Genomic DNA, 23,773 nt, shown 5'->3' with positions numbered 1-23,773 from the left:
GTGCTTCTACACCTGCATTGCTTGCTGTTTGGGGTTTTAGGCTGGGTTTCTGTACAGCACTTCGAGATATTAGCTTATGTACGAAGGGCTATATAAATAAACTTGATTTGATGATTCACATCAATGCGCTTTGTAGATATCAATAATAAGTGATAGCCGTATCGCCGTAGACTACACCACTGCAGTTGTCCTTACCTCCAAGCATTTATTCAAGTTGGATAAACTTTGGATGCCGACAGCAGTTGCACCATTTGAAGACGTAGCCTAAAAAAGCCTATTCCTACTCTTTTCCCACGATCCATGAAACACATTTGGTGTGCCATGATCGTGATCTCTAACTTGTGGTCAGACTCATTTAGGTGGAACAAACTTAAACTTGCTCCTTTTTTCAATGCTGATTTGAATTTCATTGAAAACAACAGAAGGGTCAAAGATTTTTTTTAAACTGGAGATTTAAACGATGATGGTGAATCCTCCTGGTTTATCGACCTTGCCATCGTACTGAACTAGTTCCTGACTGCGCTTCACAGAAGGACAGTTTTTAAATGTGGCAATTTAAGATTTACATTTTGATTACAACGTGCGCATAAGTTCTAGTTAACGGAATAGATTAATGTTTTTTCAGCACAGATTTACTCAGGAGGCATACAACAGTGTAGGAATAGAATAGGTCCAGTGTTTCAAATTTTTTCTTATGCTTTCATTCGGCCTCACAGTGCGTACCGAACCGAGGTCCCCGTACTGAACGGTTCGATACATGTATGGTGTGGCGTGTGTGTACTATATAGACACCTGAGCTGAGCCATAAGGGAGACTAGGCATTGTCGTGACGTGAATTTCATTAATGTGATGACTGTTATTAACCTCTCTGCGCACAGATCCCTTTAACGGGATCATTTCCCTAAACAACCGCTGAATTGCAGGGCGCCAAATTCAAAAATATGACTAAAAATATTTATAATCATGCAATCACAAGTGAAATATACCAAAACACAGCTTAGCTTGTTGTTAATCCACCTATCGTGTCAGATTTTGAAAATATGCTTTACAGAGAAAGAAATCCAAGCTTTTGTGAGTATCAATCAATGCTACAACAGCTAGCCCCAAATTAGCATGGTCACACAAGTCAGAAAAGCAATAAAATTAATCGCTTACCTTTGATAATCTTCGGATGTTTGCACTCACGATACTCCCAGTTACACAAATGTTATTTTTGTTCGATAAATACTACTTTTATAACAAAAAAACGCCATTTGGGTTGCACGTTATGTTCAGAAAACTACAGCCTCGTTCCGTTCGACAAATTCCAAAAAGTATCCGTAATGGTCGTAGAAACATGTCAAATGTTTTTTATAATCAATCCTCAGGTTGTTTTTAACAAACATAATCGATAATATTTCAACCGGACCGTAACATATTCAATAAGAGAGAAAAGGAAAATGGAGAGCTCCCCTCAAGCGCAGGAACTATTCAGAGGACACCTGACTACTTTTGAAAAATCTCGTTCATTTTTCAAAATAAAAGCCTGAAACAATGTCTAAAGCCTGGTCACAGCCTGAGGAAGCCATTGGAAAAACAATCTGATACCCCTTTAAATGGAAGAAAGACTGGCCAGGAAACACAGATTTAAAAAAAAATAAATAATAATATCACGTCCGGGATTAGATTTTCTCAGGTTTCCCCTGCAGAATCAGTTTTGTTATACTCACAGACAATATTTTGACAGTTTTGGAAACTTTGGAGTGTGTTATATCCTAATCTGTAAATTATATGCATATTCTACAATCTGGAAAAAATTATTTAAAAAAAAATATATATCTGACCCCTAGCCTCAAGAAGTTAATTCAATCCACTTGAATTAACTATTTTTAGTTGTTACCTGATTATTATTATTATTATTTTTTTATCGTAACAATTTGGGGAACCACGGAATAAGTTTTTTAATGAGTTACCATCTCCCGAATTAAACTAGAAGATAGATATATAATTTATATAACAGTCACTTATTAATCATTACCTCATATCAGTCTCATTCTAATCGGTCGCAACCTTCTTGGATCCGCAAGAACCCCAGCCTAGCTCATTATTCAGTACTACACAAATTTAATTTATTTACTAGCTACTATATAATAACACAGAATAACATGCACACTTACATGAGACAAAGGTCCCTAGTAGACTGACAAGATATGACGGCTTGTTACAACATAATGTTGCAGATGGGGAAAGAGGGAGAGAGAGGAAAAGGACACTTAAAGTGGACAAATTCTAGGACTTTTCTCATTAATCATATACCTTGCACACGAACCACTGCCCTTTTGGGATAAGAAAATAATGAATGCATTTACGCGTTGAACGACTTTGTTTGTTGTCCATCTCGGTCAGGACCAAGCTCTCTCGGAAGGTTGTTTCTTTGGGCTCTCCCGGGGGTGTAAGTCTCTGATTGTCCACCAGAGGTCACAATGTCCTTAGTTGTCTGTGGCTTCAATGATTCACCAGTGATTGTCTGAGGTGAGCTTCTCCTCTCTTCCTCGGGGAGATTGTCAAAGTTCCAAACTCACTTTACACGCGCAGCTGCAGACCGGCGGGGTCCTGATCTGGTAAGTTCATTTTCTTCAACTCGTGTTGAGAGTTTAAGTTTCTAACCATTTCAACGTGTGGACCATGGTCTCACATCTTTTGGTCTGATATATTAATTCTTAGCGAGTCCTTTTAAGCACTCTGGTCGGAAAGGGCGGTTCCATCACGCTGACAAGCTCTCTGACCTCATTTGGGGCGTGGCTACTTAATGTGCTAAGGATATGATTAGAAGTTCTCTTATGACTCCTAAAATCAAATTCCTATCTTAACAAAAATAGTTTTACCCATTTTCATATCTCAGACAACGTATTGGATGGAAACTTGACAGCTAGAGGGGGTTTCCTTCCTAAGTTACAGTATTTGGTTCATACAGTTTTTAATATCCTCACAAAATGAAAAGTAATATGACATTGGTCAGCAGGGACCTAAAGAATATTCTCAACATTCCTATATTCGCAGCATTGTTCCAATATTAACTTTTTTGGATGGTAGTTTTGGCAGCAAGTCTTCTGTAGACAAGGACATTCCTTTACCAATACTGAAGAGCAAGGGGGAGATTCCCCTCCTGCCTATGTTATGACAGAGTGTTAAGGTGTCAGAACATTATCAAAATGTTTTTTTTGGGGCAGAAATGCCTTCTTGAACATGTGAACTTTCATGTGCCTTAACAAACTTGTATGCCATCTTGTAAATACAAATAAAATTGTTCAATTACGAGCCTCGTTGGTTAAGCCACACAAAAAGACCGCAACCTTCCCACTAGCCATGATTGCCTGAGATAATGAGTTGCCTGGACATACAGAGAGAGGAGTTCGGATTGGTCTGCCATAGAGGGCTTTTGTCTATTTAAGTTGGTCAGTCGAACGTGGCTTTAAAAAAAAAAAATGTTGATGCATAAGTGTTGCTCTCCACTTTCTGGAGGATCGAGTTTTGAAATCAGTGGAATTAGAGTATGATAGCTAAAGAGCTGGGACAACACCTGCTTCAGGATTATGTCTTCAAACTAAGGGCATTTGTGTCATGGATCCGTGACAGGGAGACACATCCAACATGCATGATTATGTATACAGGTAAGATGGCCTAGCTATCTACATTTTCAGATATTACACGTTTCTAATTTTGACAGTGGTTTTATCTCAAGCTAAAGTGTACATTAGCTAGCGTTAGCTGGCTGGCTCGTTAGCTGATGTGTGTGTGATCTTACATGTTGTTTACCTAGCGATGTTCATTGTTTACCTAGGTAGCTAGCTACATGTCTTAAGCTGAAGTTTACAACACCAGTTGAATATGTCCGGTGTCAGTAAACGTTGGCTAAAAAGCATAATGAAATTGTTGGTTAGTCTGGTTTACCTCTGGATAACATGAAAACAATCAACGACCAGAGCGTCAAGTGTGTGTGCTCTGAAAGCAAGGAGATAGATGGTTGGGGCTAAAGCTTAAGAGGGTGTGAACGATGCTGAATGTGTAGACGACGAGCTTTCTCACCAAACAATAAAATGCCACTTATCAACTTTCAAAGCAGAATTACTTTCCCATTGTTCCTCAAATGCAGTGTATGATATACCATGTTGTAGCTCTGAGTCTCTACTATTTATCCAATGTAAAAAAAAAAAAAAAAAATTGTTACATAAGACCGAATCCAGGTTGTGAGTCACAAATATTTACAGCCTTATTCTAAAACTGATAAAATTATTTTAATCAATCTACACCCAATACCCCATAGTGACAAAAAACAGAAATACCTTATTTACATACATTTTCAGACCTTTTGCTATGAGACTCGAAATTGAGCTCGGGTGCATCCTGTTTCCGTTGATCATCCTGAATGTTTCTACAACTTGGAGGCCACCTGTGGTAAATTATATTGATTGGACAGGATTTAGATTATTATTATTTTTTAAATCAAATGTGTTTTTTGGGGGGCAGAAATGCCTTCTGGAACATGTGAATTTTCATGTGCCTTAATAACAAACTTGTATGCCACCTGTTAAATTACGAGCCACAAAGTCGGCAACCTTCCCGCTAGCCATGATTGGCTGAGCTATTGAGTGGGCTGGACATTCCGAAAGGAGTTCGGATTGGTCTGGCATGTAGCACGTTGGAGCTGGTCAGTATGTGTAGGTAATCCTGTCTAACGTGGCTTTAAAAAAAAATGTATTTCATAATAGAACTGCGTAAGTGTTGCTCTCCACTTTTTTGAGGACCGACTTTTGAAATCAGTGGAATTACAGTATGATAGCTAAGGAGATGGAGAAAACACCTGTCTCCGGATTACATCTTCAAACTGAGGGCATCCGCAACCATAGCATCCGTGACAGAGAGGGAGAAGCCTCCATCCATGTATACAGGTAAGATAGTCTAGCTAGCTACATTTTCAGATATTACACTTCTAATTTTGTCAGTCGTTTTCATTTCAAGTTAGTGTACTGTTAGCTGGCTGGCTTGCTTGCTAGCTAACGTTACGTGTATGATCTGTGTGGTAATATTTGTATCGGAGCCATTTGCTTTGCTAGTTATAGCCTAGTGTTAGCTAGCTAACATTGAACCTGGTTGATTAGCTACCTGCAGATTCCTGCAGGGTAGTAACGTCATGAGTTGGGATTATGGTTCATAACATAAAACCAGCCTAACCAGCTCTGTTAGGGCGAGTAAAATGGTCGGAGTTAGCTGTTCTCTCATTTGTCTCAGGAAGTAGCTATTAAGCTAGCGAATGTTAGTTTGGGTGTTTGACTGCTGGATCAACCGTTAGAGATGGGTGGGGCTAAAGCTTAAAAGAGTGTGAATGATGCTGAATTGGTGTAAACAAAGACGAGCTCTCCAATAGGTGTACCAAAACATTCAAAGGCGATGGTTGTCCTTCTGGAAGGTTCTCCCATCTCCACAGAGGAACTCTGGAGCTCTGTCAAAGTGACCATCGGGTTCTTGGTTACCTCCCTGACCGAGGCCCTTCTCCGCCAATTGCTCAGTTTTGCCGGGCGGCCAGCTCATTTAAGAATAATGGAGGCCACTGCGCTCTTGGGGACCTTCAATGCTGCAGAAATGCTTTTGTACCCTTCCCTAGATCTGTGCCTCGACACAATCTCAGAGCTCTACGGACAATTCCTTCGACCTCATGACTTGGTTTTTGCTCTTACATGCACTGTCAACTGTGGGACCTTATATAGAGAGGTGCGTGCCTTTCCAAATCATGTCTAATCAATTGAACTTACCACTGGTGGACTCCAATCAGGTTGTAGAAACATCTCAAGGATGATCAAAGGAAACCGGATGCACCTGAGCTCAATTTCAAGTCTCATAGCAAAGGGTCTGAATACTTATGTAAATATTTCTGTAGAAGAAAAAATGATGGCATACATCTGTAGATGGAGGGAACAAAAATAATTGTCAATTTTAGAATAAAGCTGTAATGTAATAAAACTTTCCACAAGCACTGTATAGGGATAAATTGAAATGTTTCTTACAGAAGAAATATGAAATGTATAAGCATGGTAGCAATTGAAAGGGAACAGTTTGGAGATTATGGGAAATTGTTAAACCAAAGTTGTGGACCCAACAATTGACAAGACTAAATCCAAACATTACACTTGATTTTATGTACATTTTACATTTACTATACTTTTGGCCACATTTGTTAACAAAATCTGAAAATACGCTGGATACATTCAGTAAGAATATTCCTGTAAATGTGGGGTAGGACCAAAAAAATGCAAGGGTTTGAGTGAGGACTAGTCACCACACACCTCTCCAACGTGTGCACTTAATTCCATTATTGAACTTTTAGATTTGTGTGCATGGTTAGATACTACTGCACTGTTAGCGCTAGGAACACAAGTGTTTTGCTTCTAGAGGTCGACCGATTTTATGATTTTTTTCAACTCTGATACCGTTTTATGCAAGCAGCATCCCACCCTGCATCCCACTGCTGACTTGCTTCTGAAGCTAAGCAGGGTTGGTCCTGGTCGGTCCCTAGATGGGAGACCAGATGCTGCTGGAGGTAGTGTTGGTGGGCCAGTAGGAGGCACTCTTTCCTCAGGTCAAAAAATAAATAAAAATATCCCTATGCCCCAGGACACTGCCCTGTGTAGGGTGCCGTCTTTTGGTTGGGACGTTAAACGGGTGTCCTGACTCTCTGTGGTCACTAAAGATCCCATGGCACTTATCGTAAGAGTAGGGGTGTTAACCCCGGTGTCCTGGCTAAATTCCCAAGCTGTCCCATACCATCACGGTCACCTAATCATCCCCAGCTTACAATTGGCTCTTCATCCCCCTCTCCCCTATAACTATTCCCCAGGTCGTTACTGTAAATGAGAATGGGTTCTCAGTCAACTTACCTGGTAAAATAACGGTAAAATAAAAATAGGAGGACCAAAAAAAGCCGATGCCGATTTTTATATATTTGTAATAATGACAATTACAACAATACTGAATGAACAATGAACCCTTTTAAATATTTTTACTTAATACATAAATAAAATCAATTTAGTCTAAAATTAAATAATGAAAGATGTTCAATTTAGTTTAAACAATGCAAAAAGTGTTGGAGGAGAAAATAAAAGTGCAATATGTGCCATGTAAAAAAGCTAACGTTTAAGTTCCTTGCTCAGAACATGAGAACATATGAAAGCTGGTGGTTCAATATTCCCAGTTAAGAAGTTTTTTAGGTTGTAGTTATTATAGGAATGATGACATGTCGACCATTTCTCTATACCATTTGTATTTCATATACCTTTGACTATTGGATGTTCTTATAGGCACTTTAGTATTGCCAGCCTAATCTCGGGAGTTAATTGGCTTGAAGTCATCAACAGCGCTGTGCTTCAAGCATTGCTAAGAGCTGCTGGCAAATGCAGTAAAGTGCTGTTTGAATGAATGCTTACGAGCCTGCTGCTGCCTACCACCGCTCAGTCAGACTGCTCTATCAATTGTCAAATCATAGACTTAATTATAATATAATAAACACAGAAATACGTCATTAAAATGGTTAAATCCGGAAACTATCATTTCGAAAACGTTAATTATTTCAGTGAAATACGGAACTGTTCCATATTTTATCGAACGGGTGGCAACCCTAAGTCTAAATATTGCTGGTACATTGCACAACCTTCAACGTTATGTCATAATTATGTACAATTCTGGCAAATTAGTTCACAGTTCGCAACGAGCCAGGCGGCCCAAACTGTTGCATATTCCCTGACTCTGCTTGCACTGAACGCAAGAGAAGTGACACAATTTCCCTTGTTAATATTGCCTGCTAACATGAATTTCTTAACTAAATATGCAGGTTTAAAAAATAATTTAAAAAAATTACTTCTGTGTATTGATTTTAGGAGAGGCATTGATGTTCATGGTTAGGTAAATTTGTGCAACGATTGTGCTTTCACGAATGCGCTTTTGTTAAATCGCCCGTTTGGCGAAGTTGAAGTAGGCTGTGATTCGATGATAAATTAACAGGCACCGCATTGATTATATGCAACGCAGGACAAGCTAGTTAACTACACATGGTTGATGATATTACTAGGTTAACTAGTGATTATGTGAAGATTGATTGTTTTTTATAAGATAAGTTTAATGCTAGCTAGCAACTTACCTTGGCTCCTTGCAGCCACAAGGTCCTTTTGATGCTGCACTCGTGTAACAGGTGGTCAGCCTGCCACACAGTTTCCTCGTGGATTGCAATGTAATCGGCGTCCAAAAAGGCTAATTACCGATTGTTATGAAAACTTGAAATCGGCCCTAATTAATTGTCCATGCCAATTAATCGGTCAACCTCTATTTGCTACACCTGCCATAACATCTGCTAAGAATGTGACAAATAAAATTTGATTTGACATGACCAAATGAGCTATGCAAGACTTAGTATTCAAAACTAACTGTGCAAGAGATTTTCTTGTAGGCAGAGCGCATTGAAGTAGGATTGTATTGATAGGCACGACTCAGTCCCGTATTCTACACGGGCCGGTGCACCATAACCAATCAGAGCTGCAGTAGGCCTATATGCAAATACTAATTGCATGTATGGATCTGTGCCATTCACTTTGAACTGGACTGTGTTTACGGCATGAGCGGTCGGAAGTAGATGCGCTTGTTTTGAAATCAAAGCGAGAGCTGCATGCAGCAACCTGTGCACATTTGTTATATTCTTTGCTAGTTAGTGAGTTATTAGACCAGTTATAGCTAATTTCTAGTCAACAATGTGAGTGATTGCTTACTACAAGAGCACAAAATGTGTACATTTCTAAACATCTTTGAAAAGCGAGTCAGGTAAAAAGCTTTCTTTTTTGTCTTAAAGAGGCAATGTTGTATTTTGAGATGGGCTTTAAGTAGCCAATAGGCATAGGGTATCATAATTTGTCTGATTCTCTGTAATAATGGTATGGGAATAATATTGCATTTTATTTTGGTTTCTTGTATCAATCACAAAATTTTTCAGTCACCACCTTGTCTGAAGGACAAGTGTGTGTAAACAGGTTAAACTAATAACACACAAATTATTGTATTTTTCTTGTCTATATTGAATATATAATTTAAACATTCTCAGTGTAGGTTGGGAAAAGTATGTGAACCCCTAGGCTAATGACTTCTCCAAAAGCTAATTTGAGTCAGGAGTCAGCTAGCCCGAAGTCCAATGAATGAGACGATGTTGGTTAGAACTGCCTTGCCCTATAAAAAACACACACAAAATTTTAGTTTTCTATTCACAAGAAGCATTGCCTGATATGAACCATGCCTCGAACAAAAGAGATCTCAGAAGACCTAAGATGAAGAATTGTAGACTTGTATTAAGCTGGAAAGGGTTACAAAAGTATCTCTATAAGCCTTGATGTTCATCAATCCACAGTTAAACAAATTGTCTGTAAATGGAGAAATTTCAGCACTGTTGCTACTCTCCCTAGGAGTGGCCGTCCTGCAAAGATGACTGCAAGAGCACAGCGCAGAAGGCTGAGGTTAAGAAGAATCCTAGTGCCAGCTAAAGACTTCCAGAGTCTTCTGTAACATGCTAACATCTCTGTGGACGAGTTTACGATACGTAAAACACTAAACAAGAATGGTGTTCATGGGAGGGCACAACGAAGAAGCCACTGCTGTCCAAAAAAAAACATTGCTGCACGTCTGAAGTTTGCAAAAGTGCACCTGGATGTTTCACAGCGCTACTGGCAAAATATTCTGTGGACAGATGAAACTAGATTTGAGTTGTTTGGAAGGAACACCCAACACTGTGGGGGAAAAAAAGCACAGCACAGCACACCAACATCAAAACCTCATCCCAACTGTAAACTATGATAGCGGAGCATCATGGTTTGGTGCTGCTTTCCAGCCTCAGGGCCTGGACAGTTTGCTATCATCGACGGAAAAATAAATTCCCAAGTTTATCAAGACAGTTTGCAGGAGAATGTTAGGCTATCTGTCCACCTATTGAAGCTCAACAGAAGTTTGGTGATGCAACAGAACAACGACCCAAAACAGAAGTAAAGCCATTCTGTTGATTTACTTCTAACAGAAGAAAATATGCCTGACCTCAACACGATTTTGAGATGCTCTGGCATGACCTCGAGAGCAGTTCACACCAGACATCCCAAGAATATTGCTGAACTGAAACAGTTTTGTAAAGAGGAATGGTCCAAAATTCCTCCTGACCGTTGTGCCGGTCTGATTTCCAACTACAGAAAACGTACTGCAAAATTCTCTAAAACAAGTCAGCTTATGGTAGAGTACTGAACATTACATTTTCTGGCAACAGCTCTGGTGGACATTTTTGCAGTCACCATGCCAATTCCACTCTCCCTCAAATCTTGAGACATCTCTGGCAGTGACAAAACTGCACATTTTTAAAGTGGCTTTTTTATTATCCCCAGCACAAGGTGCACCTGTGACCATACTGTTTAATCAGCTTCTAGATATGCCACACTTGTCAGGTGGATGGGTTATCTTGGCAAAGGAGAAATGCTCATGAACAGAGATGTAAAACAGATTTGTGCACAAAATGTGATAAATAAGCTTTTTGTTCCTATGGGACATTTTTGGGATAAAAAAAAAAAATTCAGCTCATGAAATATGGGACCAACGCTTTGCATCTTTCATTTTATATTTTTGTTCAGTGTATACAGTGGTGTAAAGTACTGAAGTAAAAATACTTTAAAGTAGTTAAGTTGTTTTTGGTTGGTATCTGTACTTTACTATTTATATTATTGACAACTTTTACATCACAACATTCCTAAAGAAAATAATGTACTTTTTACTCTATACATTTTCCCTGACACCCAAAAGTACTTGTTACATTTTAAATGCTTAGCGGGACAGAAAATAGTCCAATTCACACACTTATCAAGAGAACATCCCTAAAGCCTCTGATCTGGTTGACTCACTAAAAACAAATGCTTTGTAAATGAAGTCTGAGTGTTGGAGTGTACCCCTGGCAAGCCGCAAAAAAATAATAATTGAATTGTGCCGTTTGCTTAATATAAGGAATTTTTCATTATTCGTACCTTTTACTTTTGACACTTAAGTATATTTAAAACCAAATTCTTAAACTTTTACTAAAGTAGTATTTTACTGGGTGACTTTTACTTGAGTCATTTTCTATTTAAGGTATCTTTTACTTTTTCTCAAGTATGACAATTCGGTGCTTTTTCCACAACCTGAGTGTATATCGTATGTTATGGAAGTGTACAGACACTTTTTGCTATTTCGCTTGCAGTGTTTTTCCTATATTAATTTAGCATGCTAGCTGTTCCTGTAAACTCTTCGTCATTCTGCTAACGCTAGTTAGCAATGGCTCGCAAAAATGCATTGAACTTCCTTGAAACTGCACGCAGAGACATTAAAAATTATTCATGAGTTCATCTGACTCTGGGATAGTAGAAAAGGGTCATAAATGTCGAACTATCCCTTTATGATCCGTGTCAAGTTTGTATATATTTGTAGCATACAGAGCGAGCAGTGGTGCGACTGTGATCCATGAGCATACAGCCACCACTTGCTCCTTATCTCCCTCCCTACAGTGCAGTGGCGGCCATCAGTTATATTTCGGATGGTGTCAACATAATTACATTTTCATGCATTTTAGAGTAGTATGTATTTTTTGAAAGTCAGAGAGCCTTCCAGCAAAGAGCTCCCTAACCCCACCTTTTGCCACCACTGCTGAAAAAAATCCTAAAGGAAACTCTGACTTGAGCTGTGTTCAAATACTCATACTAACTGCACCAACAGGACTATTTGTGAAATAAATTGAGTATATAGTATGCTTATTAGTCATATTATGGATATAGTTAGTATGCTAAAAGTCCCCGGATGTCGTACTACATTCACCAAAATGCGAAGTATACAAGCAGTGGACACTATTTCCATGCTTTTAGGGCCCATAATGCAATTCTAAAGAAAATGGGCTTGGCTTCACATCGTTTTCAGATTTGAAGAAAATGTCGGAAAATATGCAGCTGAAATTTAACGAGAGCGGATACAAATACATTTTGTGTGAAACCCCACCAGCAAGACTCGTTGCTCGTTATGCAGTATGATGGCCATGGATGAACATGAACAAAGGGCCCAATCACTCATATCCTTTCAGAAATGGCAAAGCTTTCGATATACTGCTGCAGGTCTTTTAGATGTTGTACATATTCAATTGTGTAATTCCAAACTTTGTCCGCAACGTTATATTCCATTTAGTTAGACTTAAGTGATATTTTTCCATGTGCGAGCATGCGCGTGCTTTCTCTTTCCCATTGTGGTGATACGAAAAAAGCATGCTCATGCTTGCATACAGAAAAATATCGCTTGAGTCTAACAAAATGGACGTAACCTTAAAATATTAATGTAAACACTGTTTCAAATGTCTATATTATAGGCTACATCTCTGATTTCTGGATTGAAGGTATTTTTTGCTAGTTTATTGGTGGTAGCTACAACATTGGAATATTATTTACACTACTGTCATATTGTCAGTCATGTAGAAGCCAGGAGAGATGTGATCATATGGTTTAAATATCAAATATGTGCGTTGAAATGATTGCATTGTATAGAAACATTGTAAATAACAGAGTACCCATTTTAAATTCAGGCAATTTTTTAAAAATTATCAGTCTGTTGCCATTTTGAATTGAATTACAAGCACTTTCTAAACCAGTGCTTTCATCCCTGTGTGTGTCAAGCAGGATCAAGAAATGGATAACCAGGACAAGAGCTTAGATGGAGGTGAAGAGGGAAGCTTCTCGGTTAACGCAGGCAGTTCCAAGTCCACCACATTAACTTCCGTGATGCATTTGCCTGGCTCCACACCCCAGCCTCCAGCCAGAGACTCCTCTAACGGACTGAATGTCACTAAGATTCAGGGTGAGCTCTCCACAGCAGGGACAGCCTCCATTGGACTCTCTATAGAGGAGGCTGAAGTGAAGTTAATGGGCAAGGCCCTGAGAATGCAGAACGCACAGAAACAGCAGCAGAATCAACAGCAGCAGCTGTTTGAAAACTTTGCTCTGTTGGAGGAGAGCATTTCAGATTTGAATAGATCCAACACCCCAGGGAGCTCTGTACTTGGATGTTCTAATTACCTTTTCCCTCTGAAAACTGAGGACTTTTCACCAATGGATAAGGACAGGCTTGACATGGGGACAGTCAGCTTTGGACAGTCACTGAAGGACTTGGATGTCAACGAGAGGCTCCTTGGTGACAATACGCTGGACATTCTGCGGGATTTGGACTTGCCTGGCTCTCTGTCTGACCTGAATGAGTTTTACCTGGCTGACGAGGCCGCTTTCCTTTCCTCCCTGTCAGTGGATGATGCCCTGCTCGGTGACGGCAACATGGAAACCAAGCCCATAGTCAGTAGCAGTGGGGGAAACTGTAAAAATGTGAATGGTGCGGACCAGCATCGGCAGCAACTGGGCCCAGGGATCTCCATGCCTGTCATCAAGACAGAGAAGGACGCTGACACCTCCTTCATCCAGCTTTACACCCCAGGTGTAATCAAGCAGGAGAACGAGCGCCAGAGCTACTGTCAGATATCCAGCCTGGACATACCTGGTACCCACAGCTCGGTGGGCTCCATGAGTGGGCCGAGTTACCACTACGGCGGAAACACATCGACGGCAGTGCGCGTACAACAGGATCAGAAGCCTGTCTTTGGCCTGTATCCGCCACTGCCCTCAGTCAGTGATGGCTGGAACAGAGGCCAGGAATTTGGGGATGGATCAGGGATGTCAACTCCATCCAGCTCATCTTTTCCTGTCAGCTTCAGCAGGTAAGCCACTTATTACACATGGTTTAATGTACTGTGTGCACTTTTGAATGATTTAACATAGCATGATTTATGAATAGGGAATGATTTTAGCAATATAAATAGATTTTATTTGAACATTCCTGAATCTGAAACATCCTTACTTTGTGAATTTTAAAATGGAAGCACTGTCTGAATGTGTATGGGTGAACCTGTTACATAATTTTGTTATTGGAATTGATCTGGCACAAGTCAACCGCTCAATTTGTTGCAGTTGCCCTTTTGCAAATGCACTCATTTGTCAATATGAGTCAGAGTAGACGGGGTGCGTTGTCAGCTGGGAGCCATGTTTCCAGATCTGCTTTGGTGCGCTGCATTGACTCATCAAACCTCCTTCATTACAAACACATGGTCCCCTCTGAGTACTCCTTGCTCCCAAAAGGCGCATACAAATTCCTCAGGAGTTTGACGCTTTCTTCCTTTTCTATCCTTACTGTGGATCAGGAGCAATAATGCTAGGGAGAGGAAGGATGTGACAGTACATCACTGCAAATGTGTGGGTTGATTGACTCTGTGTAGGCTTACAGCAGCAGATGCTAGAATTAACGGAGTAACCTGTCATTAAGCCCTTGAGCAAACAAGTTTATCTGTGTTTTCTCCAGCTGCTGCTCATTCAGAGATTAAAACGGACACACTACCATAGTTTTGCTGTTAATCCCCATACATCTCTCTCTCATCCAAGGTCACATTGACCTTGGATGAGGGCTCATTGTACTTTCTCAGCAAAGTTCTTTGGCATCCACCACATCTGAGTGAGATATACAGTTGAAGTCGGAAGTTTACGACCACCTTAGCCAAATACATTCAAGCTCAGTTTTTCACAATTCCTGACATTTTAATCCTAGTAAAAATGTCCTGTTTTAGGTCAGTTAGGCTCACCACTTTTTATTTTAAGAATGTGAAATGTCAGAATGATTTATTTCAGCTTTTATTTCTTTCATCACATTCCCAGTGGGTCAGAAGTTTACATACACTCAATTAGTATTTGGTAGCATTGCCTTTAAATTGTTTAACTTGGGTCAAATGTTTCGGGGAGCCTTCCACAAGCTTCCCACAAACGTTGGGTGAATTTTGGCCCATTTCTCCTGACAGAGCTGGTGTAACTGAGTCAGGTTTTTAGGCCTCCTTGCTCGCACACACTTTCAGTTCTGCCCACACATTTTTTATGGAATTGAGGTCAGGGCTTTGTGATGGCCACTCCAATACCTTGACTTTGTTGTCCTTAAGCCATTTTGCCACAACTTTGGAAGTATACTTGGGGTCATTGTCCACTTGGAAGACCCATTTGTGACCAAGCTTTAACTTCCTGACTGATGTCTTCAGATGTCGCTTCAATATATCCACACAATTTTCCTGCCTCATGATGCCATCTATTTTGTGAAGTGCACCTGTCCCTCCTGCAGCAAAGCACCCCCACATGATGCTGCCACCCCCGTGCTTCACAGTTGGGATGGTGTTCTTCGGCTTGCAAGCCTCCCCCTTTTTCCTCCGAACATAACAATGGTCATTATGGCCAAACAGTTCTATTTTTGTTTCATCAGACCAGAGGACATTTCTCCAAAAAGTACGATCTTTGTCCCCATGTGCAGTTGCAAACCGTAGTCTGGCTTTTTTATGGCGCTTTTGGAGCAGTGGCTTCTTCCTTGCTTTCAGGTTATGTCGATATAGGACTCGGTTTTACAGTGGATATAGATATTTTTCTATAGTTTCCTCCAGCATCTTCACAAGATCCTTTTGCTGTTGTTCTGGGATTGATTTGCACTTTTCGCACCATAGTATGTTCATCTCTAGGAGACAGAACGTGTCTCCTTCCTGAGTGGAATGACGGCTGCGTGGTCCCATGGTGTTTATACTAGCATACTATTGTTTGTACAGATGACCGTTGTACCTTCATGCATTTGGAAATTGCTCCCAAGGATGAACCAGACTTGTGGAGGTCTACATTTGTTTTCTGAGGTCTTGGCTGATTTCTTTTGATTTTCCCATGATGTCAAGCAAAGAAGCACTGCGTTTGAAGGTAGGTCTTGAAATACGTCCACAGGTACACCTCCAATTGACTCAAATTATATCAATTAGCCTTTCAGAAGCTTCTGAAGCCATGACATCATTTTTTGGAATTTTCCAAGCTGTTTAAAGGCACAGTCAACTTCGTGTATGTAAACTTCTGACCCACTGGAATTGTGATACAGTGAATTATAAGTTATATAATCTGTCTGTAAACAATTGTTGGAACAATGACTTGTGTCATGCACAAAGTTGATGTCCTAACCAACTTGCCAAAACTATAGTTTGTTAACAAGAAATTTGTGGAGTGGTTAAAAACAAGTTTTAATGACTCCAACCTAAGTGTATGTAAACTTCCGACTTCAACTGTAGGTTTTTAATGTACTGTGTATTCTACTGAAATACTGCACTGAGAGGAGAGACCACCACCATAGTTTTGGAGCTGACTACAACTTTGCACTGATCTGAGTGGTAATTTTTAGATTCCAGGCATGACTTATGATTCGAGGCTTTTGTATTTTAAGTGTGGATCAGGCAAACAAAGTAGTATTTCAACTGCATTTTGCAAGCGGTAGAGCCTTTTGAGGAGTACATGGATTTACTGACTATAGGCTGAAATGCTATCTTAAATTAACAGTAGGCCTTTGCATGATGGCTTGGTTACTGTTAGTTTCAGATACAAATAAGTAGGCCAAGCCACTGCTATGATATGAACCTCTCGTTATATCCATTTAAATCTTGGATTTTGTCCTAAACTAACATACTTGGTTCTCAGTGAAATATTTGGAGATGGCATGATCTCATAGTGCATAGGGAGTGTAGTGCTGCAACAGACTTTCCCGTCAAAAGGAATGTCTGCATAAACTGTTGATAATTGCACAATGTGTTAAGCAAGTTGAGACTCATTCGGGTCAATACGTTTTTCCTTATGACTTCTCAGATGTTAGATGTACAGTATCTCCAGTGTGACTTTTTTTCCGAATAGCCTACGAATAGGTTTTTAAATGGGCAATCTAGGATTAGTACAATCATTTTTGGATTGAAATGATTTCTTTAACGAACATGTTCAAGGCATAATATTGCATTCAGTGGTACCCATCCTGAGGTTGCTACAACCTAGCTTATGAATGAATGTTTACAGTGTAGGTGCACGGGTCGAGAGAATTGAGTAATCAAGCTGACAGGCAATGACACATTCAATACCGCCTTGTACAGTTTCCTGCATCTAGCTATGGTGTAATCATTAGTCCAACAGTTGCAAACAAGAGTTTCTATTGGACAAATTCAGGTATGTTTATCCCTGTTTTGTTCCATTTTTAAGAAATGTTTTTCAACAGAATCGGCGGAATGAATACACCCCTGATCACACGCGAGCAGTTCACTTTCATAGCAGCCACATAAAAACAGCATGATCACGTTGCTCGTTGTGTGTGTGTGTATACAGTTGAAGTCGGAAGTTTACATACACTTAGGTTGGAGTCATTAACTTGTTTTTCAACCACTCCACAAACTTTTTGTAAACAAACTGTAGTTTTGGCAAGTCGGTTAGGACATCTACTTTGCATGACACAAGTAATTTTTCCAACAATTGTTTACAGACGGATTTTTTCACCTATAATTCACTGTATTACAATTCCATTGGGTCAGAAGTTTACATACACTAAGTTGATTGTGCCTTTAAACTGCTTGGAAAATTCCAGAAATTGTCATGCTTCAGAAGCTTCTGATAGGCTAATTGCCATAATTTGAGTCAATTGGAGGTGTACCTGTGGGTGTATTTCAAGGCCTACCTTCAAACTCAGTACCACGTTCATCTGTACAAACAATAGTACGCAAGTATAAAAACCATGGGACCACGCAGCCGTCATTCCGCTCAGGAAGGAGACGCGTTCTGTCTCCTAGAGATGAACGTACTTTGGTGCGAGAAGTGCAAATCAATCCCAGAACAGCAAAGGACCTTGTGAAGATGCTGGAGGAAACATTTACAAAGTATCTATATCCACAGTAAAACGAGTCCTATATTGACATAACCTGAAAGGCCACTCAGCAAGGAAGAAGCCACTGCTCCAAAAAACCGCCATAAAAAAGCCAGACTATGGTTTGCAACTGCACATGGGGACAAAGATTGTACTTTTTGGAGAAATATCCTCTAGCCTGATGAAACAAAAATAGAACTGTTTGACCATCGTTATGTTTGGAGGAAAAAGGGGGAGGCTTACAAGCCGAAGAACACCATCCCAACCGTGAAGCATGGGGGTGGCAGCATGTTGTGGGGGTGCTTTGCTGCAGGAGGGACTCATGCACTTCACAAAACAGATGTCACCATAAGGAAGGAAAATTTGGTGGATATATTGAAGCAACATCTCAAGACATCAGACAGGAAGTTAAAGCTTGGTCACAAATGGGTCTTCCAAATGGACAATGACCCCAAGCATACTTCCAAAGTTGTGGCAAAACGGCTTAAGGACAACAAAGTCAAGGTATTGGAGTGGCCATCACAAAGCCCTGACCTCAATCCTATAAAAAAATGTGTGGGCAGAACAGAAAAAGTGTGTGCGAGCAAGGAGGCCTAAAAAGCTGACTCAGTTACACCAGCTCTGTCAGGAGAAATGGGCCAAAATTCACCCACAAAGCCATATGTTCCCTATGTTGTTCCAGACATTTGGGACAGTATGATATACCTGATCTGAATATAGGATTAGGTTGATTTGTTGGTTGAGTCCTTTATAAACGTTTCTTAATCAGATGTGTTTTTGGAATACAAATAGACTGCTTTGTTTGGCCTGAACAGACAAACATTTCTAACTGCTATAACTAGTTCATTAGGTGTGCATTTTAATGTAAGGTTACCTTGAAAGCGATAGAATAGGCTTAGTAAATGACAGAATTGTACGTGGAATAATGTAATAATGCTATAGATCAGGGGTCTTCAACCTTTTCTTGCCCAGGCACTCCCTCCCAGGCAAACCGGAGACCTAGGGACCCCCATCATCATACATTAGCAAAAACAAAAGGATCACGTCTTGGCATCAGGTGAATGATAATGGCAAGGAGAAGTAATCTTTTTTTATTTATTTTTTATGAATAGATTTGTAAGTTTATATTGACCTCCCCAAATTTATATTTGGAATAGGAAGTGTAAACTCTCAACAGCCTATTAGCTAGAGAGGTAACTCCAAACACATTTTTGCTAAGAGCAGCTGTTTAGCTGGTTAAACAAATTTTAGCCATGTGTTGGAAAAGACGTATGTCCATCTCAAGAAAGCTTACCAGCAGCCAGCGGCAATGTATCATAAACAAAAAAAATCGGCACTGAGCTGTTCAAAATTCTGTGCGAATTCTGCCGCTTATTTACTGTGAACACTGAGTCTGGACCCGCTTTAAGTTAGTTTTTTTAACAATGGTCAAGTAGGCTGCTGTGGATAGTTGATCATAATGTAAGCCTATTAGAGTGGCCGACCCATCAAAAACAATGGAGAAAATGCATCCCATAACATGTTTTTCACTTTTTTTCTTTTTTTTCTCTCTCCCCAATTTCATGGTATCCAATTGTCCCATCGCTGCAACTCCCATACGGACTCGGGAGAGGCGAAGGTCGAGAGCCGTGCGTCCTCCGAAACACAACACAGCCAAGCCGCACTGTTTCTTGACACAATGCCCCGCTTAAGCCAGCCGTACCAATGTGTCGGATGAAACACCATGTGCCTTAGACCACTGCGCCACTATCGTTCAGCCTACAGTAGCAGCCAATGTGTGGTGTTCAATGTAGGACTACATTCCATGAGTCTTTAAAAAAAAAACCATGCAAGGCTTGACATTAACCTGTTTATCCACTTGTCTGAAAAAGGTGACTGAAAATGTTTGATGCAAGAAACCACTTTACAAAATAAAATGCATCTTTATTCCCATATCATTCAGGCAGATTATGCTACCCTCTGCCCATTGGCGCCTTAGCTCATTCAAGCCTGTCTCAAAATACAACACTGCCCATTTTAAGACAAAAAAAGCTCTTTACCTGACTCTTCAAATATGTCTAGAAATGCACACGTGTGCTCTTGTAGGAAGCAATCACTCCTCCATTGTTGACTGCAAATCATCTCCAACTGGGCCAATAATTCACTAGCCAGCAAAGGACATGAACAATTTAACACTAAACAAAAATATAAACACAACATGTGAAGTGTTGGTCCTGTGTTTCATGAGCTGAAATAAAAGTTCCCAGAAATTTTCCATATGCACAAAAAGCTTATTTCTCTCAAATATAGTGTACAAATTTGTTTACATCCCTGTTAGTGAGCATTTCTCCTTTGCCAAAATAATCTATCCACCTGACAGGTGTGGCATATCAATAAACATATTAAACCGCACGATCATTACACGGGTGCACCTTATGCTGGGGACAAAAGGCCACTCTAAAATGTGCAGTTTTGTCACACAACACAATGCCACAGATGTATCAAGTTTTGAGGGAGAGTGCAATTGGTATTATGACTGCAGGAATGTCCACCAGAGCTGTTACCTGAGTTGAATGTTCATTTCTCTACCATAAGCTGCCTCCAATGTTGTTTTTGAGAATTTGGCAGCACGTCCAACCGGCCTCACAACTGCAGACCACATGTATGGCGTCGTGTGGGTAAGTGGTTTGCTGATTTCAACATTGTGAACAGAGTGGGCAGGCATAAGCTATGGACAACGAACACAATTGCATTTTGTCGATGGCAATTTGAATGCACAGAAATACTATGACAAGATCCTAAGGCCCATTGTGAGCACCGTTTAATTTTCTTTCTTTTTTTAAAGATATCTGTGACTAACAGATGCATATCTATAATCCCAGTCGTGAATTCATTTATTTCAATTGACTGATTTCCTCATATGAACTTTAAGTCAGTAAAATCTTTGAAATTGTTGCGTTTTTATATTTTTGTTCAGTGTAGAAATGTGCATACGTCGCTACAAGTAGCTCTGCTCTCTCTTTGATCTTAAAACGAGCACATCTACTCACCACCGCTCATGCTGTAAAAACAGGCCAGTTCAAAGTGAATGATCCCTATATGGCAATTGTCTATTTGCATGTAGGCCTACTGCAGCTCTGATTGGTCATGGCGCTCCGGTCTGTGTAGATTACGGGCCTGAGTCGTGCCTGTCAGTGAAATAAAATATTACTCTGTGTTCTGCCTACAACAAAATCTCTTGCTTAGTTAGTTTTGCATACCAAGTCTTGCATGCGTTTGTTTTGTTTCGGTATGTTGCATTGAAAGTGGCTAATGTTGAGTCGATCACAATTCCCACAGTAAAGGGAAACGCTGATTTGTTATTTCTTCTGCGCTGCAGTCCAGGGGGAGGGAGTTTAGAGGGAACGTTGGCCAGCGGCACTTTCCGCACTGGTAGCCTATTTGCGGGCTTTTTAAAGGCTCTGTCAGATAATCCAGTGAGTGTAATTGGCTCCAATGAGTAATTTGCTCAGTATTAAGAGTTGAGAAATTGTATTATCTTTTTTACTGTAGGTATGTAATTCAAAATTGGTTTATTCTGTTGCTAATGATATTCATAAAAATATTGAAATACAGTACCTTGGGGTCCGCAGATCCCTGGTTGAATACCCCTGCTGTAGATGGTTGTGGAAATGTGCAAAATGAAGATAAAGGGAAATGTAATGTCATCTTTGGACACAATCTTAGTGGCTCTACCAGCTTAAAAGTATTGTGCAGCCATCAACATACTTGTGTGGGAGGGAGTTTAATTTAACTATAAATTAGGCTACGTTGTCCTCGTTCTCTAATTTTTGATGGCATCAAGCTCTGGGCGTAGTGTTTACCTTTTTGAAACCAGTATGCATTTTAATGTCATCGTTAGACCGTAACATGCTGGGAAAAATAATTAACTTTGAACAGCCCGTTTTACCAGTATTGAGGCATAAAATACAGCTTTTGGTCCACCAGCCACTGTTGCATTAGATAATCATTTTTTTAATCTATCAGCCACTCTGATTTTTGATTTAACCAGCCAAAATATTTTGGGGCTGCTAAAATTACACACACAAAAAGACAGATGCATGCTTTGTAATCTTTCTAAAACAAATGTATTACTAGTAAGAACTAATGTGGTATATTGTTTGATATTTTGGTTAAAATAAACTGTCACCTGTCCCTTTTTAAGGGGGAGGTTACTGTGGTAGTGACTCGAGTCATGTTTGTGCCTGTGAGATTGAGTCTGACTAGTAGAAGTGTTGTATTCTCTTCCCTAGCAGTTTAAACTCAAACATAGAAAAACAACCTAGCTTGTGAACAAAACCAATGTAAATAGGCAAGAAAAGGACAGTCTCACTTCAGTAGACTTTCACTTCAAGTAGGTCTTCACGTTTTAGGCTCCAACCAGTATTGTTTTTCTGCTATTTATCTCTGTGCCACTTTACAGTCCCTGCAAGGTTATATCAAACTAATGTTCTCTTATGGATCCTCAGCGCTCAGGTCAGTAGCATGTGAATGTAGTTGTCTTTGGCTGATTCCATGAGCCTCTGATCCAGTAATGTTCCAATATAAATAAGGGCCTCTTTACACTACACTACTTTGATTACACAAACTAGGTCCAGGAGAGATACTTGTTAGATATTACTACATGGTCAGAACTAGAAGCACAAGCATTTTGCTACACTCGCATTAACATCTGCTAACCATGTGTATGTGACAAATAAAATTGTATTTGTGTAGTTTAAAGAAACAGCTCTAAATTCAAATCTCTCTTTAAGCGATGTCTGAGTTTGACAGCACAGTGGGTCGTCGAGGAATTCGTATTGAGGAAAGTCGCTTTGCATGCTCATGAATGTGCTGGTTGTCATACCACTGCTGCCATTTTCAATAGCATTTGAGAACATGAAACATGAACACACCAGCTAGCTCCATTTGAACAACTGACTCGAGAAATAAGCTCATCAACTGCGTGTGCAGCAGACGTGAGACCCTCTGTCATGGAATTGAAATATGGAACGCCGTTTGGCTCTTTGCTTGTCAAAAAAGATACATGTAAAATATCACTATTTTACGTGTCAAATAAGCTTGTTGACCAATCAGGACCTGAATATAACAGCACGTCACATTTAACGTGTTCATACATTTTTTACATAGTGTAATCAATGTGTAGTAATTATCACTCGTTTTTCATATGTCACAATGATTAATCGATACGTATGCTATGCTGGTCAAGTTCTTGCGCACCTACAGTGCTGTTCATTATTAAAAAAAAGGGCTAGCTAGCTTACATCTGTTTCAGTAGCTATCGTTAGCTAGCTAGGTGTAATCTAAAATAACCCTAATTAATAAGACAGTTCTTATTTAATTAATGGTGGTCAGACCCATGTACGTGAAGCTAGCCACAATAAGGATTAGCCACAATAGTGGACTTTGCGGTTAGCCTTCAAAATAAAAGTATGTCATTGAAAATGATGCAAAAGAATACAAATAGTATAGTTATGCCATAATTGAATAGATCATGCTAAACGAGTTTGGCATGTTATATAAAATCAACAAAATTCAATAATTTGTTAATTTGACAATCTGTAGAAATCACACTGGATGCGTTATACTTTAGAATTGCAATGTGGGCATACTTATTTCACTGTACAGCCTAACCCCATGTCATTGATCCACAGTCCATAGGTATCAGTCTACTCAGTGACACCCAGAGAACATTAGCGTTGTAGCTCTTATTGCGCGACTCTGAAACAACTGTGAATTGAGAGACATTTATTGTCAACCTATGTGTATTGAACACTATTCCAGAGGAAAAATAATACTGCGTGGATGTTTTGAAGTCTGGTAACTCTGAGGAAGATGTTTGAAAAAAATATATTGGGTATTGAGTAGACTGATACCCCATTTTATTGATCCCCAATCCTTAAGTAAAGCTGTACAGTGCAAT

At 39.8% G+C, this 23,773-nt stretch overlaps 1 protein-coding gene across 2 annotated transcripts in view; it reads left to right on the top strand.

Annotated features, from left to right (window-relative positions):
• Positions 1–23,773, top strand: part of LOC120032240 (glucocorticoid receptor-like) — a 103,988-nt gene that overhangs the window by 5,011 nt on the left and 75,204 nt on the right. The window contains exons 1-2 of one of the 2 annotated variants that reach the window (XM_038978251.1): positions 4,812–4,928; positions 12,732–13,816. In XM_038978251.1, coding sequence (XP_038834179.1) covers positions 12,741–13,816 — 1,076 coding nt within the window. In that variant the 5' untranslated portion in view covers positions 4,812–4,928; positions 12,732–12,740. Of the gene's footprint in view, positions 1–4,811; positions 4,929–12,731; positions 13,817–23,773 lie in introns of those variants that run through there. The other variant, XM_038978243.1, reaches the window with a different exon arrangement.

Source organism: Salvelinus namaycush, chromosome 3 (genome assembly GCF_016432855.1).
Source record: "Salvelinus namaycush isolate Seneca chromosome 3, SaNama_1.0, whole genome shotgun sequence".
Classification (NCBI taxonomy): Eukaryota; Metazoa; Chordata; class Actinopteri; order Salmoniformes; family Salmonidae; genus Salvelinus; species Salvelinus namaycush.
This window is presented reverse-complemented; position numbering and strand designations above follow the sequence as displayed.